Source organism: Rhinopithecus bieti, unplaced genomic scaffold (assembly GCF_001698545.2).
Source record: "Rhinopithecus bieti isolate Rb0 unplaced genomic scaffold, ASM169854v2 scaffold_18548, whole genome shotgun sequence".
NCBI classification, from domain to species: domain Eukaryota; kingdom Metazoa; phylum Chordata; class Mammalia; order Primates; family Cercopithecidae; genus Rhinopithecus; species Rhinopithecus bieti.
This window is the reverse complement of record NW_016809526.1, coordinates 1,040,137-1,057,660: the sequence shown is the minus strand read 5'-3', so window position 1 is coordinate 1,057,660 and position 17,524 is coordinate 1,040,137. Positions and strand designations below refer to the sequence as shown.

The following is a 17,524-nucleotide window of genomic DNA, read 5'->3' as shown; positions in this document are numbered from 1 at the left end:
AAAAAAAAAGTCTCCTGCTGTTTGCAAACTCTTGGCTGCTACTCTGGGTAGTTACACAGTTATTTAAAATTGAATGCGTATTGAATGCACTCTAAGGCTCCATGGCAGCAGTTCATGTTAATATGCAACACCATGAATGGAGGGTCATAGCATCTTCATGTCATTTGGGTAGTGAGATTGGTGCGGTTTAGAAGAGCAAGAAAATTCTGAAATCTCTCATCAGTAGGCTGCTGCATACTCTTGTGATGCTACTGCCTTTTCAGAACACTTGTATTAAAAATCGGACTAGAGTAGAAGCTCTGGACTAGATTGTTTCAGAATGTTTGTGCGTGTGTGTTTGATACAAGTTCATCTCTTGAAGAGCTGAAGAATATTTCATAATAAGCCCCGAGCAGAAGCCATTGTGATACATCTCGTGCATGTGCCTTTATTATAGAGTAGCCTCATGTGAAGCCAACTCTTAAGCAAAAGAAATATTCGCTGGTGGCACGCTGTCCCAGGCACTCTTCCAGGGCTGTGTGCGCCATGAGCAAGGCAAAGCTCCTGCCCTGGTGAAGCCTACATTTAAGTGGAGGAAAGGGTTAAAAACAAGGCAGATGAGATACTTCCTGGTAGTAAATTTTAACAGTACAGCTGTGATTAAAAACTAAACCAGATCAGAAGATGGGGGTGAGATTCCTTTGGCAGGTTGGGCAGGAGCCACACTGAGGCGGCAGCATCTGCCTTGAGTGGGCGCTGGTTTGAGGAGGTGGAGTTCTGTCACCCCCATACCACCCCAGGGCTGCTCGAGTCACTGCCCTGCTTCAGTCTGTAAACTTTGGGCAGAAGAAGTTCAAGTTTTCAACATCGAACTTGATGTAAAAGAAGAGGAAGCCCCAAAGTTTGAGGTGGTGGGATTCCTTATCTCGTGTTGACTTTCAGGGGTCACCCTCACCCCATGTGGTTTCTGCTGTCAACTCACAATGAGTCTTTGTCCAGTTCTCTCCCAACAATTGGCATCTCCTTTTTAAAAGCCAGCTTCTCTTCCCTGCCAAAGTGCATACAGCAGTTTGGGGCCATGCTTTGGCTCTTTAGATGGGACCTTGTAGACAGCTGACACGGCCTGCCCAGGTGACCTTACGAGGGGCTGAGGCGGCTGCCTTTTCCCTTTCAAAAGGGCCTTTTGTTTCTGTGGCCTCCAGGCAGCTGAAATTTGGAGAAAGCAGCATTTCTGCTCTGACTCCTCAACCGCTTCCTCCATGTGGCCTTCCCAGGAGCCCCGCTGCCTTGCTGCCTCCCGCGGCTGCCTCCTGCCATCTCTGCGGCCAGATGAGCCTTGGGATTGGCCTCTTGTGGGAGAGTTTCCCAGCATCTTAGGGACTTCAAAAGAGGCCCTTTAACCTTCTGTCCTGTATTTGTAGGGTCTTGGGTTTATTTTTCTTGAACTTTCCTTGTGCCTAGTTTGCATTTTTACCTTGCTGGTCCTCGGCCAGTTTAAAAACCCTGCTCCAGGTCTTGTCGTGTCGTCGTTCTGCATCAGGAAGCTGCATCCTGCATCAGGTTAGGGACTTGGATTTAGAAACCTTTCAGTATGAATCTTTGTTTTAACTTGAGAAACCGGCTTCCTTCATAAGGCACTGGGAGAGATTTCCTGCCAGGCACTGTCCTCCCTCACCCACTGGCAGTGGACTCCCCAAATTCTCCTGGTTCCCGTTGCTGGCAGGACCTGTCTTCTGCAGGGAAAGGGGGAGAGGGGGACATTGTTACGTTAACCTGAAGTTACCATTGAGGTTTTTCATTGATCCGCCTTACCCCTGCACCCCACAACCCCATAAAGGGGAGTTGGTGCTAATCAGCGTTCTGAGTCAGTCAGGGCCTATTTGGTAGAGTCCTCTGAAGCTGTAATGCAGGATTGTTTCCTCTTGTGTAATAAGGGATAAGTGGGAAATAAAAAGGCAGGTTGCTCCCAGCTCCACAGACTCCTCCCTGGAAAACCCAATGACTTAACAACAAGGGTGTGAAACCCCAAAGACAGCCCCACCCAGGAAGTTCATGGGCTCTCAGGGCTTGGCATCACCTCTCACCCCAGGATTTCTGGAACAGATGAAAAGACTGAGAAGCTAAATAGATTCTTCTCAGATATGTCAATGAGTCTGCTCAGCCAGTTCCTCATTAGGTCTCAGAAGTTGCTGTGGGATGTATCGCGCTGTTTCTTTGTTTTAGTCACCCCGTCCATGTTCCAAATGGTCAGAAGCTGGATGCTGGGGGCCCTGAGGTTAAGAGGAAGCTGACAAAGTCACTTTTCATGGGAGAAAATAACTTTTCTTGGGATTTTCTATTCTTCTGTCTTGTAAGCTCATCACAGCAGTAGCGAGGAGTTGGGGCTAAGATTGTCAGCTGTGTCCCGAATGTTTCCAGTCATGGTCATGAGTTTCCTGAATGCTGTGATTCTGCCTTGATTTCGATGAGGCTCCTCTGGTTGCGGTCTTGCAAGGCACTAGCAATTGGAGTGACCGCTGTGTGTGTCAGCCAGCTCTTACTGCGCCAGGTGCTGTTCCGAGTCCCTCCTGAACGTCAGCGATAAGGCGTGGATGCCAGCATCTAACGGGACTGCTGGGAGGATTGAGTCCTATATCTGAAGTCCCTTGATATACTGGCATCCCTGCCTTATGGTTGAAGGCCCTGAGCCTGGTGAAGGGATGTGCTCAAGGCCATGGAGCTTGCACATGGCTGTCGGTGCCACACGAGCTGGTGATGTCTGGCAGGTACTGAGCACCTCAAATATTGACCTTGGGAAGACAGAGATGAGTGAATGTGGCCCCTGCTCTCGGGAGCTGATGGCCTCATAGGAGTGAGATGCTGAAGGGAGTCACTGGAGTGAAGCAACAGTGCCACTGCAGCGAGCATCTGTAGCGGGTGTGGCGGGTGCAGGAGCAGGGCTGGACAGCGTTGAGAGAGAACTGAGAGCATATGGGAGGCTGGACCCAGAGTCAAAAGGTCTCCGTGTGTGTTGGGCCCAGGCCCTGGAGCTCATCCTGGAGCTCCTAGGCTGGCATTGACAGTCAGGGTGGTGACCTGGTCAGCATAGCAATAACAGTGTGGGAGGGGAGGCTGTGCCAGAGGAAGCTCAAATAGAAGCAGAGGCAATCCAGGCAAGCATTGGGGATGGAGCAGTGAGGCTGGAGAGGACATCATGAAAGGTGGCTACCTGGAAGAGCAGGCAGCTCTGAGACTTGAAGGGTTTCCCAGGGCTGAGAGTTCTCACCTTGGAAAAGCTTTGCAGTTTACGTGCAGCGGGATTTCAGTGTGCATGCAGCATGTACATACCCACATGTAACCGCACACACACGCAGCACGTGCCCTTCCTCCACCCGTCCTGGAGAATGCACATTTCCAGTGCTGAGACACTGCCATCCCTGTTCTGCTACATTTGTTCTTTTAGAAAAGTTCCGGACCTTTGTGAAGTATGGTTTGGGAGAAGAAAACCAAAGGAGCTTAAGTCCAGGTGGCCCTGTTCTGTTTTGTAGGACTTTGTGTTTTATGCCCCCCGCCTGAGAATTAACAAGCGGATCCTACAGCTCTGCATGGGCAACCACGAGCTGTACATGCGCCGTAGGAAGCCCGACACCATCGAGGTGCAGCAGATGAAGGCCCAGGCCCGGGAGGAGAAGCATCAGAAGCAGCTGGAGCGGTGAGCATGGGAGGCCAGAGCGGGGGCCTGTGTTCTCCCAGCTCAGCTACCGCCAGCCCTGCCTGCCGTGGCAGCCAGTGCCTGTCAGGTGACCGCGGAGCTGATGGGGAGAGCCTGGTGGAATGGAACCCAGTCGCCACACTGGGATCTTTGAGGCCTTTGTCTCTGGGAGGTTGCTGTGGTGCTGAGTCTGGTGTCAGCCCTGGAGCGGCTGCTCCCTCAGGCAGCTCAGGCTGGCGGCAGGCCAGGGTGGCCCTCAGGATGCCAAGTCCATCCTGGAGCTGCACATACCCATGAAGTGTGTTGACCCCTCACTTTCCTGCCAGTCTAAATCTCCCTGTGCCTCTTTTTCCCTGCACCAGGCAACAGCTGGAAACAGAGAAGAAAAGGAGAGAAACTGTGGAGAGAGAGAAAGAGCAGATGATGCGTGAGAAGGAGGAGCTGATGCTGCGGCTGCAGGACTACGAGGAGAAGACCAAGAAGGCAGAGAGAGGTCAGGCGCCCTGGGGCTGGCACTCTACACTGGGTCATGCATTTCCACAGGGGCAGGGGCCACACCCACCCAGCCACCGGAAAGGAAACCAAGAACATGTCCCACGGCGCAGACTCACAACCGAAATGATAAAATAGTTACTTGGTTTGGAAAACAATTCTGTACTTCATTAACTTTGGTGCTAATTGTTCTAAGACATTGTATTTTAAAATTTCCCTAGTCCTTTGCAGTAAGTGCTCAATCACCCAGTTTCCCCGATGAGTACAGTAAGGTTTGGTGCGGTACAGTGATCTTCCCACAGTCCCATAGCCTATGAGTGACAGGACCATGCTGCACTGTCCTCGACCTCTAGACTAAAACCCAAATGCTTCTTCAGAACCAGATTCCCCAGCACAGCTCCAGTCGACAACCCCAGCAGCTGGGCTGATTACATAAGGTGCCACAGATGCTATGTTCACTGGCAGCCCTTAGCACAGATGGGAAGGGTGTTTGTGTTCTGAGTGGAGTGTGGGCCACCAGCACAGCGGGCGGCTGACCTGGGGAGAGTTAACGCCAAGAAGGTTGAGTCATGCATGCCAGAGGGTGCCTGGCCCACCACGTTGGATGGGTTTCTAGCCATCCTGAGGAAGTTGTCATGGAAACAACAGGAATGAGCTGTGAAGTGCTTTCCTCCAGGGTCACTGGAAGACATCCCCTTGACCTGTGACTTGGTCTAGGGCTCTGTGGCTTTGGGGGTGTGAATGGAAGGCGAGGGCTCCTAGGTTCGTGGGCCAAGGGCTTGAACGGCTCTGGCTTTGTGTCTTCTCAGAGCTCTCGGAGCAGATTCAGAGGGCCCTGCAGCTGGAGGAGGAGAGGAAGCGGGCGCAGGAGGAGGCTGAGCGCCTAGAGGCTGACCGCATGGCCGCGCTGCGCGCTAAGGAGGAGCTGGAGAGACAGGCGGTGGATCAGATAAAGAGCCAGGAGCAGCTGGTAGGAATGGCCTGAGTTTCAAGATGCTGAATTATAGAGAGGCTGCTTCTGTGGATGGAAAATGTGACACCTGCCTTGTAATAATTGTCATGACTGGAAGCTGTAAGCTGATCTGCTGGGGACTGAAGCAGCTGGCGGGGGAAGGGGCCGGGCTGTTGCCAGGGTCACCCGTTGAAGGTGGGTGTGGGCATCCAGGAAGAGATGGCAGGGAGGATGCACGATGAACTCTGCTGGCCATGGAGTGGGGGTGACGGGGACTCAGATGTCACAGTGGAGGCTGCTCACCAACACACATTAACACTCATTCACAACTGGACTCTGTTGAAAGGATATCAGAAGTCACTTTAGCTTGGCATTCCCTTCCCAGGCTGCGGAGCTTGCAGAATACACTGCCAAGATTGCCCTCCTGGAAGAGGCGCGGAGGCGCAAGGAGGATGAGGTTGAAGAGTGGCAGCACAGGGTGAGTCTGCATGGGGGAAACTGCACGGCCTGCGGTGGGGCCGTTCTGCAGGTGGGTGGGTTGGGGGAGAGGTCTGGGCCATGGGCTGCCATGTCCTACTGGAAGCTTCTGGGATGTCTCACGATCCTCTGCTGATACCAGTTGTATTATTGAAGTAGACATCCCCAAAGAGATGGGTTTGACTGTACATGAGTCAGGGCAGCTGCTGGATTCATAGAGGGAGGACTTCTGATTGATTTTCACAACCTTGCTCCCTCTACCCCAAACTGTTCAGTGCTGATCTCACAGCCTCCGGTCAGGAACTGGTTTTAAATCTGATTATGTGCCCCTTGCAATGGGGTCGCAGTGCCTAAAACACAACCTCCTGCAGCTGGTATATGTAGCGGGCACCATGAAAAGATCCAGGTCCTTGGAAGTCTCTAGGCTGGAGCAAGAGCCGGGCTCTGCCGCCCATCAGCTGTTTGACTGAGGGCTAGTAGCATCACCTCTCCCAGCCTCATTTTCCTTATTGTAGAATGGGGGCGATACCCAACTCATAAAGTTGCTCTGCAGATGTGAGGTCCCATGCCCAGGACCTGGCACAGAGGTTTAATCAGCTGTAGCTGTCATTGTGAGATGCACGCAGGGCTTCTCTCTGGGAGAGAGAAGCTGGGATCCCCTGTGCCCTCCAGGAAGGCACAGCCCCTGAGAAAGTCTGGGGATGGTTCCCATTGAAGACTGCACACCAGGCTTTAAGAAGCTCTTCTCCTTCACAGATCCTCTGGCCTGTTCTTCCCCCACTGTGGCTTCTCCATCTGTGGTGGTGCCTTCTGGGGACGTGTCTCCTGGCTCTCCAGGGCTGCTTCTGCTTAGTGCCTCCTTGCCTTTGTTCCAGCCCCCATTCCTGCTGCCGATCTGTATTAGTCTGTTCTCACACGGCTATAAAGAACTACCTGATACTGGGTAGTTAAAGAAAAGAGGTTTAATTGACTCACAGTCCCACATGGTTGGGGAGGCCTCAGGAAATTTACAGTCATGGCAGAAGGCGAAGGGGAAGCAGGCACACCTCTTACGTGAGGGCAGAAGAGAGAAGTAACGGGGGGTGGTGCCAAACACTGAAACCATCAGCTCTCACTTGGAACCCACCCACTAGCACATGAACAGCCTAGGGGAAACCACCCCATGATCCAGTCACTCCCACCAGGTAATCCCCTCAACATGTGGGGATTACAGTTGGACATGAGCTTTGGGTGGGGACACAGCCATATCACCATCCGAAGTTGCAAGCAGAAGACTTTGGTTCTTAGGTTTTTGAGAAAGTACCTGTTAAGAGGTAAGTGAGGAGAGCTGGCTCCAGCACAGATCCACACTAAGCTCGACTCCAGGGCTGGGATGGGGCGGGCAGGACTGGGCATGTGTGACGCTGTTCGAAGGACTGCAAGTGGTGAGCAGGAGACCACTTGATAATGACCGTGGCATGAGGGGAGGCTAGGAACAGAGCCCGTTACTCATTTAACAGGATTTTTTTTTAATCTAAAAATTATATAATGTCTAGAGTTATAGACAGAAAAGAAATGGTAGTTTTGTTTTGTTTTGTTTTGGGAGTTCTCGCGTGTTCGCTCAGGCTGGAGTGCCAGTGGCTGGATCTCAGCTCACTGCAGCTCCGCCTCCCGGTTTATGCCATTCTCCTGCCCTCAGCCTCCCGAGTAGCTGGGACTACCAAGGGGCCCCCGCCCGCCACTCGCCAGCTAGTTTTTTGTAATTTTTTTAGTAAGAACGGGGTTTCACCGGGTAGCCAGGATGGTCTCGATCTCCTGAGCCTTGTGATCTGCCAATCTCGGCCTCCCAAAGTGCTGGGAATTACAGGCCCCTTGAGCAGCCGCGCCCAGCCCCAAGAAATGGTAGTTTTTAAAACTGCCCAGGCTCCGGCATCACAGTTCCTCATCCTGTCTTGGATGCAGAGGGTTGTAAACCCCATATGCACCTTGAGGGGCTCTTCTTTGAAGCCATGGCCCAGCACGGTTTAGTGCTGCCTTAGCGTGCCAGGACAGAGGGAGGCAACAGTTGGTTCTTATAGCCAGGAGGATAGTACTTTTGGGTGAGAAGTCCTCACCTATTAATTTGCTTTCCAAAGGCCAAAGAAGCCCAGGATGACCTGGTGAAGACCAAGGAGGAGCTGCACCTGGTGATGACGGCACCCCCGCCCCCGCCACCCCCCGTGTACGAGCCACTGAGCTACCATGTCCAGGAGAGCTTGCAGGATGAGGGCGCGGAGCCCACGGGCTACAGTGCAGAGCTGTCTAGTGAGGGCATCCGGGATGACCGCAATGAGGAGAAGCGTATCACTGAGGCAGAGAAGAACGAGCGTGTGCAGCGGCAGCTGCTGGTGAGGCCCAAGGGGCTGTGTGTCTCCAGGGGGCCTGCCTCGCTCTTGCAGCAGACAGGCTTGGGGAAGGCAGCGATGTGAGCCAGCCCCACCTAGCACCCCTCTTGCCCTTCCCATTTTCCTAGGGGAGGGGCTGGGCCATTTGGGGAGGAAGGGACCTGACCAATGCTGCTTTATGTTGCAGACGCTGAGCAGCGAGCTGTCCCAGGCCCGAGATGAGAATAAGAGGACCCACAATGACATCATCCACAACGAGAACATGAGGCAAGGCCGGGACAAGTACAAGACGCTGCGGCAGATCCGGCAGGGCAACACCAAGCAGCGCATCGACGAGTTCGAGGCCCTGTAATGGCCAGGCCAGGACCGAGGGCAGAGGGGCGCTCACAGCGGGCGCTGCCACCGGTACTGCCAGCCTCGCCACGCTTGTGTCTTTAGTGCTCCGAGTCTAGGAACTCCGAGAGCCCAGTTCCTTTAAAAAGCAGTTACCCAACAGAAACATTCTGGGCTGGGAACCAGGGAGGCGTCCTGGTTGGTTTTCCCCAGTTGTATCATAGTGCCAAGCAGGCCTGATTCTCGCGATTATTCTCAAATCACCTCCTGTGTTGTGCTGGGAGCAGGACTGATTAAATTACAGAAAATGCCTGTAAAGTCTGAGTAAGAAACTTCATGCTGGCCTGTGTGGTACAAGAGTCAGCATCGTTAAAGGAAACCGCGGCGTGGCTTCCATCTGTGCCATACTTGTTCTGTATTTGAAATGAGCTCAAATTGATTTTTAATTTCTATGAAGGATCCATCTTTGTATATTTACATGCTTTGAGGGGTGAAAATTTTTTTGGGAAATTGAGTCTGAAGCACTCTCGCGCGCACACACACAATGATTTCCTCCTTCCGTCACTCCATGCAGCTGGCAGAGAGCACAGTGATCACCAGCGTGAGTGGTGTATGTAGGACACTTGGATAAATTTTTTTTTTAGTTTTTTTTAGGGTTTTTTGCTTAACAGTTAGAATATATTGTTGTACTTATACACCTTATTAATGATCAGCTATATAGTATTTATATACAAGTGATAATACAGATTTGTAACATTAGTTTTAAAAAGGGAAAGTTTTGTTCTGTATATTTTGTTACCTTTTACAGAATAAAAGAATTACATATGAAAAACCCTCTAACAATGGCACTTGATGTGATGTGGCAGGAGGGCAGTGGTGAAGCTGGTTACCTGCCTGCTGCAGTCACATGTAAACAGGATTTTTACTGTTAGTGTTTTATGCATGTAATGGACTATGCACACTTTTAATTTTGTCAAATACACACATGCCACTATGACCTTTCAGACTCCAGCCGTGAAGAGACTGTTTGCTTGTGTTTGTTTGTAGTCTCTGCCATGGCCTTGGCAGGCTGCTGGAAGGCAGCTTGTGGAGGCCATTGGTTCTGCCCACTCATTCCTTCTTGTGCACTGCTTACTTCTTCGCAGCTAAGATGCCATGTGCAGGTGGATTCCATGCTGCAGACATGAAATAAAAGCTTTGCAAAGGCATGAAGCAGCATGGGTGTGTACTTGTGTGTGTGTGGGGTGGGAGGGCCACCGCCGACTCACCTGGGCTCTATTGCTGTCGTCTGGCTGGGTTTTTGTGAGAGGCCATGGTGTCCCTGGGGGTACACTGGTAAAAGAGCTGATGAACCCAAGACATGGTGCTCCATGGGGCACCTAACCTCCTCTGGAGACAGTTTCCACGGGAGAGGACAGCTCCAACACTCACCAGGCTTCTCTAAAATGCTGCTCACCGCCGGGCATGGTGGCTCACGCCTGTAATCCCAGCACTTTGGGAGGCTAAGGCAGGTGGTTCACAAGGTCAGGAGATGGAGACCATCCTGGCCAACATGGTGAAATGCCGTCTCAACTAAAAATACAAAAATTAGGTGTGGTGCGTGCCTGTAATCCCAGCTACTTGGGAGGCTGAGGCAAGAGATTTGCTAGGACCCAGGAGTCGGAGGTTGCAGTGAGCTGAGATTGTGCCACCACACTTCAGCCTGGTGACAGAGGGAGACTCCGTCTCAAAAAAATAAAATGCTGCTCACGACAAAGCTGTGACTTTTTTTTTTTTTTTTTTGAGACAGGGTCTTCCTTTGGCCCAGGCTGGAGCACAGTTGTGTAGTCAGGGCTTACTGCAGCCTCAGCCTCCTGTTCTCAATCCTCCTGGCTCAGCCTCCTGAGTAGCTGGGACTACAGGTGTGTACCACCACACCCAGATAATTTTTTGTTTTTTCCGTAGACAGGGTATCTCTATGTTGCCTGGACTGATCTCACACTCCTGAGCTCAAGCCATCCATTGCAGCCTCCCAAAGTTGCTGGGATTATAGGCGGGGAGCCACCAGGCCCACTAGCCGGCCTTTTACCATTTGATAGGCACTGGAGGATGCTGGTAACAACGTTTATTGAAATCTGGCCATTTTCTACATCTCGGAGATAACCCACCAGAGGCTTAGGTAACATACATTATTGTTGTATTTAACTTAAATATACACAGATACCAGTAGGTGTTCAAGCCATGGGACAGGACTGCAGATGGAGACTGCTTAAGGTCCAAAGGGTCTCCAGCTGGGACCCTGCACCTGGTTTGTAGCCCCACTCTGCAGACGCACAGTGCTTCACACCCGCTGCAACCTGGAACCTTGAGGCCTTCACATCAGTGCAGGACAAGGGTCATGTCTGTCCATAGATTGGGGCTGGAAAGGACTTTTTGCCACTGGAGCTTCAATTGTGAGCATGCATCCCCGCCACCAGCTGTGTCTCCCTCTGTAAGAGAGGATGACAACTTAGCCATGGTCAGGGAGGGCACCACTTCGTCCCCTCTCAGCTCTTTGAAAATGACCAGCCAGAAAAGTTTTTCACCTTAAGTCCACATTAAAAGGCCAACCACCACTACCCCCACCCCAACAAAGCTAGTGTGGAGACGGATTCACCCAGGCACTCTCTGCTCTGCGAGACTCTTAACAGCCCAGAGCTCTGTAGTTTGAAAGTGAGGCAAGGACTCTGGTTTGGTGGGCTGGGTCTTCACCAAGGGAGTGGATAGCTGGGTGGATAGCAGGCTAGCTGGGTGGGGCCGTCTCAGACTGGGGGCTGGGCTTGCCCAGGGGAAAGGATTCTTAGAGGAAGACAGTAAGCTTTGGACAAAGTATCTTTGAAAAGTAATTGAGCAGTGAGGCTTATTTCTCTTCAGTCACTGGTTCTCAGTTGGAAGTCCTTGGAGATGTGTGCAGGTGTTTTTGGTTGTCATGCCAGGGACACTGCTGGCAGCTAGAAGCAGTGCCAGGCACAGAACCTCACAGCAGAGGGCTGTCTACCCACCATGCTGGCGGCGCCCTGCTGAGCGGCTCTGGACAGCGTTGCTGTTTTGACCACTTTTGATGAAGTACTTTCTGAATTGCCATTTGTTTGAGTTAAGAAGATATTTTCCTTTAAGAAAATAATCCTTTTATGATTGACGCCAGAAACAAAAGCAAATACTGTACCTAGCCCGTTTGGAGGCCTATAATTTTTGTTTCTTTGGCAGATCTAAATCTGATTTAAATTGTCAAAATACTTGGCTGTATTATGGCTCAGCTGTAGAGTAAAAACTAGACTTAGGAATTTCCAATTAAGGCAGGCTAGGCAATTTCAAAACCAGTTAAGTCACTGCCCTGTTGCAAGCATTTTCTTTGCACAGTACCCATTAGGATAATCACAAAGGATAAACGTTTGGGCTCAATATCTCAGACTTACTTGAACCAAGCCTGGCTCCCCCAAGCAAGCGGTCGTTCATTCCAAGGAGAGCCTGGTCCCAGACGGTTAACTCCAAGCTCGACTGCCTCAGCTGAGCTGGGGTTACGCCACTGAAGACAAACGAGTGTTTCCACTGGGGACAAGCCTGCTTCTTCAGTACTGGTGACTTCAGTCTCAGTTTTTGTTGGTCTGGCAGAGTGAGACAGCTGAAGAGGGAACACAAACCCTGCAATCACTGCCACCCATATGGCCTCCTCTCCCGAGGCCTGTGCATCAGTGCAGACCAGAAGCACTAAGAAAAGTGCCAAGTCCACAACATCCACACCCTCCACAGTGAAGCAGGGTGGGAACCACAGGATTCGGCACATTTCCCTTAGGGCTGAATTCTGCATCAGGTATGAAGGGCGAGTTGCATGCTACGGCCTCGGCCTCGGGGCCCTCATCTTACTCTTCCCTCCTTGGGGTGCCTTGAATGCAAATACACACGTTATCTCCTTTTAACCCTGTTCTCAGGAAAATCAACTTAACAAAAGCTTGTCCAAGGTCATGCAGATAAGCAACAGGATTAGAACACAAGCTCAGTTCTCCTTTTTTTGAGATGGAGTTTTGCTCTGTGGCTCAGGCTGGAGTGAAGTGGTGCGATCTCAGCTCACCGCAACCTCCGCCCCCCAGATTCAAGGAAGTCTCCTGTGTCAGCCTCCTGAGCAGCTGGGATCATGGGTGCCCACCACCACACCCGGCTAATTCTTATATTTTAGTAGAGATGGCGTTTCATGTTGGCCAGGCTAGTTGCGAACTCCTGACCTCACATGATCCACCTGCCTCGGCCTCCCAAAGTGCTGGGATTATAGGCCCGAGCCACTGCGTCCCGCCTCAGTTCTATCTTGACCGTCATTTTTCCCTTATGTCACTGACAGGGAGTTTGCACTTCAATGTAACAATAAATGGCATTTGCCTTACTTTTAGAGGGCTGCCCTGTAGTGAATGAGAATGAAATGTGGACAGTCATGCATTTTACTGTTGGTCCAAGAGGAGATGTTAAGCTCAGGAAATATTTACTGAACACACTACTTTTTAATGCTTGATTTCAAAACTGGCTTGCTGATATCACAAGAACTGAGAAGATTAGGGTTTCTGGTACCCCAGTATGTACACATCCCATGAATTTTTGGCAATCAGGGTCTTTAATATGTGTTATGTTAGATTTTCACAGGAAAGCTAAAATAAGACGTTGTAAGTGGCTTACATTTTTTGGTGTTCCCTGCAGGTTCTGGGCCAGGTTGTGATGTATACTACATCATCAATAAATATTTGATTACATCGAATACCTACCCCTTAACAAATGAGTTCAAGGTGCCATCTGGCCGCACAGGTAAATTCTTGGCTCCCAGCACTACCAAACAAAGTTGGCCATTAAGTGACGACTCATCTGTCCCTGGAAGGAAAGCCAGTATTCACTGTCAAAGCCATGTCTCCTGACACGTTAGTATGCAGTACCACCACCCCAAAACTGATAGCTTAGCAAGAGAATCTGCCACAGCCCTCAGACCCCAAGAGGGCAGGTGGGAGTGGTGCAGTGGGCTCCGCTGGCCCTGCCCACAGGCTGTGGTACTGCCCACACCGTGCCGTTCTGTGGTCAGGTGGAGGACAGGATGGAGGGATCACTAAGATCCTAGCAAAGAGTAAAGAGGAACACAAGGAGAGGGAAGACGCTGAAGTTTGAGTCTTAGTTGTAGCCAGCAGTTTGGGGGGAAGTGAGAGGCCCGAGACCCTGTCTAGGAGGTTGGGATGGCCATGGGGCACTTGCTGCTGGTCTGCTGGTGACCTTGGATAGCAGAATTCCCTCTTCTAGCCAAATAGGAAGTCACTGAAACAACAGAAATGTGCATTCTTGGCCGGGCGTGGTGGCTCACGCCTGTAATCCCAGCACTTTGGGAGGCCAAGGCAGGCAGATCATGAGGTCAGGAGATCAAGACCATCCTGGCTAACATGGTGAAACCCCATCTCTACTAAAAATACAAAAATTAGCCAGGCGTGGTGGCGGGCGCCTGTAGTCCCAGCTACTCAGGAGGCTGAGGCAGAAGAATGGCGTGAACCAGGGAGGTGGAGCTTGCAGTGAGCCGAGATGGGCCACTGCACTCCAGCCTAGGCTACAGAGCAAGACTCTGTCTCAAAGAAAAAAAAAAAAGTGCATTCTCCCTATCCTCCTTCCCCACCCCCCTGCTTTCCACACACCCCACATTACAGAAGGAGTAAAATCTCCACAGGGTCCCTGAGGACCCACCTTCCTGACCTACTTCATTTGCTGGGCAGCAGCTACCCACGTGCCTGGGGGCAGGGATTTATCTCATCTGAGCCCTGCAGGTACCAGCGCCTCGGGATGTGCTTTTGGCTCCACGTTGTCATGGAGCCTCTGTTCTTCAGGAGGGTCCACGGTTCCCCCCCAGACCATCCAATCTGCCCCTGGGAGGAAAGCCTAGGGCATTATCCTTAGAGGAGCGTAGAGAGGGCATCGGAGGCCTTGTCTGCTTCTAGTCACCCGTTTCCCCCCAGGCTATGGGCTCCAGAGAACCTCTTCCCAGCTCGCTGCATCACTCAGAAAAGAGCTGCTGGAGCTGGGCACGGGGCCCGTAGAAAGGAAATGCTAGAAAACTTTCACCCCACCTCTCAGTCTGCCTGCCGCACCAGCCTCTGCAGACAATGACACAGACAATGTCCAGGGGGCTGGAGGCCACCGACCTTGAGCATCTTGGAGTTTTCTGGGCCCTGAAGGGAGGAGCAGCTTAGCTCGGACTGTGAGCTCTCCGTTGCTCTGAGGAACGCTGTCTTCATATTTCTCTGCCTGGAGAAGAAAGGCACAGCTTAGGCACAGTACTCCCCAAGTCCCGAGAACCTTCCGGGCTCCTCTGGTTGTCTCAGCTCTGTCCACAGATGCTTCCCCCTGGCCCCTGCAAGGCCCTGGGGGGAGCAGGCGTGTGTGTGGCAGGACTGGTCTTCTTTCCATCTATAGTTTCACACCCACCCTCCCCAACCCCAGCGTGGGGAGGAACAGCTCGGCCACCCCAGCGAACCACAGCCAGATAAGCTTAAGGAAGCAGAGTGACTCGAGGGCATTGCACACTCCCTAAGACATTTCTACGAAAACCCAGATGCAGCCTAAGTTTGAAAAACAGAAATGAACTCAAGCCTCCACCCCATCCACCCCACCCAGGTCAGTAGAGATTCGCACTGACCTCCAATGCCAAGGACTGGCACAGATGCTGGGGACAGCATGGGGCGTAGACTCTGCCCAGAGCCACAGGGGGTGGCCCCCCAGGGTGTGGTAAGTCTGAGGACACGTCCCTGCCCACCGAGGCACTTCTGTCATGAGTGGTTTTGCCAGAAAGTGAGTGAAGAGAGGGCCAGGAGAAGAGATGATCCTGAAATCCACACCATCTTTCTCCCAGTGGGGTGGGAGGAGAGCATTGGGAAGAGACTAGAGCAGGGATATCCAGTCTTCCGGCTTCCCTGGGCCACACTGGAAGAACTGTCTTGGGTCACACATAAAATACACTAACACTAACAACAGCTGATGAGCTTAAAATCACGAAAAAGTCTTATGTTTCAAGAAAGTTTATGAATTTGTGTTGGGTTGCACCCAATGCCATCCTAGGGCCAGGCATGATGACTCATGCCTGTAATCCCAGCACTTGGGGAGGCCGAGGTGGATCACCTGAGGTCAGGAGTTCGAGACCAGCCTGGCCAACATGGTGAAATCCCGTGTCTACTAAAAATACAAAAAAACTAGCTGGGCGTGGTGGCGGCGCCTATAATCCCAAGTACTGGGGAGGCTGAGGCAGAGAATTGCTTGAACCTGGGGAACAAAGGTTGCAGTAAGCTGAGATCATGCTGCTTCACTCCAGCCTGTGTGACAGCAAAACTCCGTCTCAAAACAAACAACAAAAACCAAAAAACAGAGCCGTCCTGGGCTGCAGGTTGGACAAGTTTAGTCTCGACACATCCGGTCCACCATGGCTTCTGCCAGCACTGAGAAGCAGCCCTCTCAGTTACCCTCAGAGGCCTCAAGACTCCTGGGAGCCCACATGGGCAAGCCCCCGTCTTCCTGGCCCTCGGGTACCAAACGAGATATGGCTGTCTCCAGCTTCAGCAGTCAGAAACCGAGTCAGAATGGAGCCCAGGGGCAGGCCTGTAGGCGGACTCCCCACCCCACTGGCTTTAGGAAGGATGCCTTTCAGCTCCATGCCATCTGCTCCTCACCCACTTGCCAGAGCAGGCTCAGTCTGATGAGGCCTGGTGGCCACCTGTCCTATTCCAGGCCCTGTGCTTGTTCCAGGCCTTGTCTTCAAGCTGATGACAGAGGTGTGGGGGAGAGAGGGTGCACGGGGGATTCAGCCTCTGACAGAAGGGAGTCTAAGCTGGAAACAAGGTGTCCTGGAGGAGCCGATGCTCTTCTGAGAGATGACAGAGTGGGGATGAGAAGAAGGCATGGAAGCCAGATGCTTCACCCACCCACAGCATGGCTGGGGCAGGAGCAAAGGGACACCGAGGCTGAAGATCAGGCCCAGAGATGGCAAGCATCCTGAGCTCTGGGTCCTGGAAGGGAGGCCACTTCTGGTAGGGGTAATCAGGAAAGGCTTCCTAGAGGAGGTAGGCTTTGGGTTATCTTGGGCTGACCTTGGATAGGGGATGCATTCCAGGTGGGCACTGGGAAGGGGAGGTCTAAGCCCAGACTCTAGCTTGGGGGAGACAGCACAGGCAGTGGGAGTGTGGGCATTGCCTGGAGGAGCAGGGAGGGGGCAGGCGGCTCACCAGGAGGCCTCAACTGAAACCTGAGAAGCTTCCCGGCACAGACACTGCAAATCCCAGCTGTGCTGGCTCCAGAGAGGAAAAGAAGCCAGATGGCCCCCGTGTCCTATGTCCAGGTTGGAGCAGAAGGCTGGGCCTGCTGTGGGCCCTTGGCTGAGGGGAGTAGTCCATCCAGCTGGTTTGTTTTTGTTTTTGTTTTGTTTTGAGATGGAGTCTCGCTCTGTCGCCAGGCTGAAATGCAACGGCGCAATCTCGGCTCACTGCAACCTCCGCCTCCCGGGTTCAAGCAATTCCCCTGCCTCAGCCTCCCGAGTAGCTGGGACTACAGGCACACGCCACCACACCCAGCTAATTTTTGTATTTTTAGTAGAGATGGGGTTTCACTGTGTTAGCCAGGATGGTCTCAATCTCCTGACCTCGTGATCTGCCTGCCTTGGCCTCCCAAAGTGCTGGGATTACAGCGCTTTGCTGAGAGCCACCATGCTCGGCCTCCCGGCTGGGGTTTTTAAAGAGATGGTAGAAGCCCATGTTTTTCATCCCTCATGGTCTCACGTGAACTCTCTCCCAGTCTGGGATCTGGACACAGAAAAGTACAAAGCAGAGTTTCCAAGAAATGCTAACCTCTCTCCCAGACCTCTCCTCCTACCTGCACAGCCTGGGGGACATGGATCCTAAATCGAGTCTAGTCAACTCCTCTGACCCGCCCACCTGCCCATTTGCTATCTATCTCCTGCTGTACAATTCCAAACCAGGAGCTGGAGCTCCACAACCCAACCAGGGTGGCCTCTGCCTTCCTCATAGCATTGGGTCCAGTCATCTGTCACCTATTATTGTTCTGAGAGTACCTGGGGTTCAAAGGTTAGAAACAACGTACTGTAGCCCCCAGGGGGACCGCATAGCTGTGGGTGGTGCCCGCAGGGAAGGGCATGGCCGGCTTCCAGCAGGTCAGCCACCAGCAAGGTGAGGCCTCTGCCAGGGGAAGCCATAGGACCTGATC

General features: G+C 52.2%; 2 protein-coding genes across 4 annotated transcripts in view; one reads left to right on the top strand and one right to left on the bottom strand.

Annotated features, from left to right (window-relative positions):
- The window catches only part of EZR (ezrin), a 58,008-nt gene extending 48,506 nt beyond the window's left edge, over window positions 1–9,502 (top strand). Inside the window, exons 5-10 of one of the 3 annotated variants that reach the window (XM_017889633.1) lie at window positions 3,507–3,670; window positions 4,033–4,163; window positions 4,972–5,132; window positions 5,500–5,592; window positions 7,706–7,957; window positions 8,142–9,502. In XM_017889633.1, the coding sequence (XP_017745122.1) occupies window positions 3,507–3,670; window positions 4,033–4,163; window positions 4,972–5,132; window positions 5,500–5,592; window positions 7,706–7,957; window positions 8,142–8,306 (966 nt within the window). In that variant the 3' untranslated portion in view covers window positions 8,307–9,502. The remainder of the gene's footprint in view (window positions 1–3,506; window positions 3,671–4,032; window positions 4,164–4,971; window positions 5,133–5,499; window positions 5,593–7,705; window positions 7,958–8,141) is intronic. The other 2 variants (XM_017889632.1, XM_017889630.1) reach the window with 2 other exon arrangements.
- Window positions 9,503–10,376: 874 nt separating this feature from the next.
- SYTL3 (synaptotagmin like 3) overlaps window positions 10,377–17,524 on the bottom strand; it is a 115,900-nt gene continuing 108,752 nt past the window's right edge. The window contains 4 exon segments of the mRNA XM_017889629.1: window positions 10,377–10,755; window positions 11,722–11,927; window positions 13,054–13,156; window positions 14,461–14,563. Of these exon segments, the coding sequence (XP_017745118.1) occupies window positions 10,646–10,755; window positions 11,722–11,927; window positions 13,054–13,156; window positions 14,461–14,563 (522 nt within the window). The 3' untranslated portion in view covers window positions 10,377–10,645.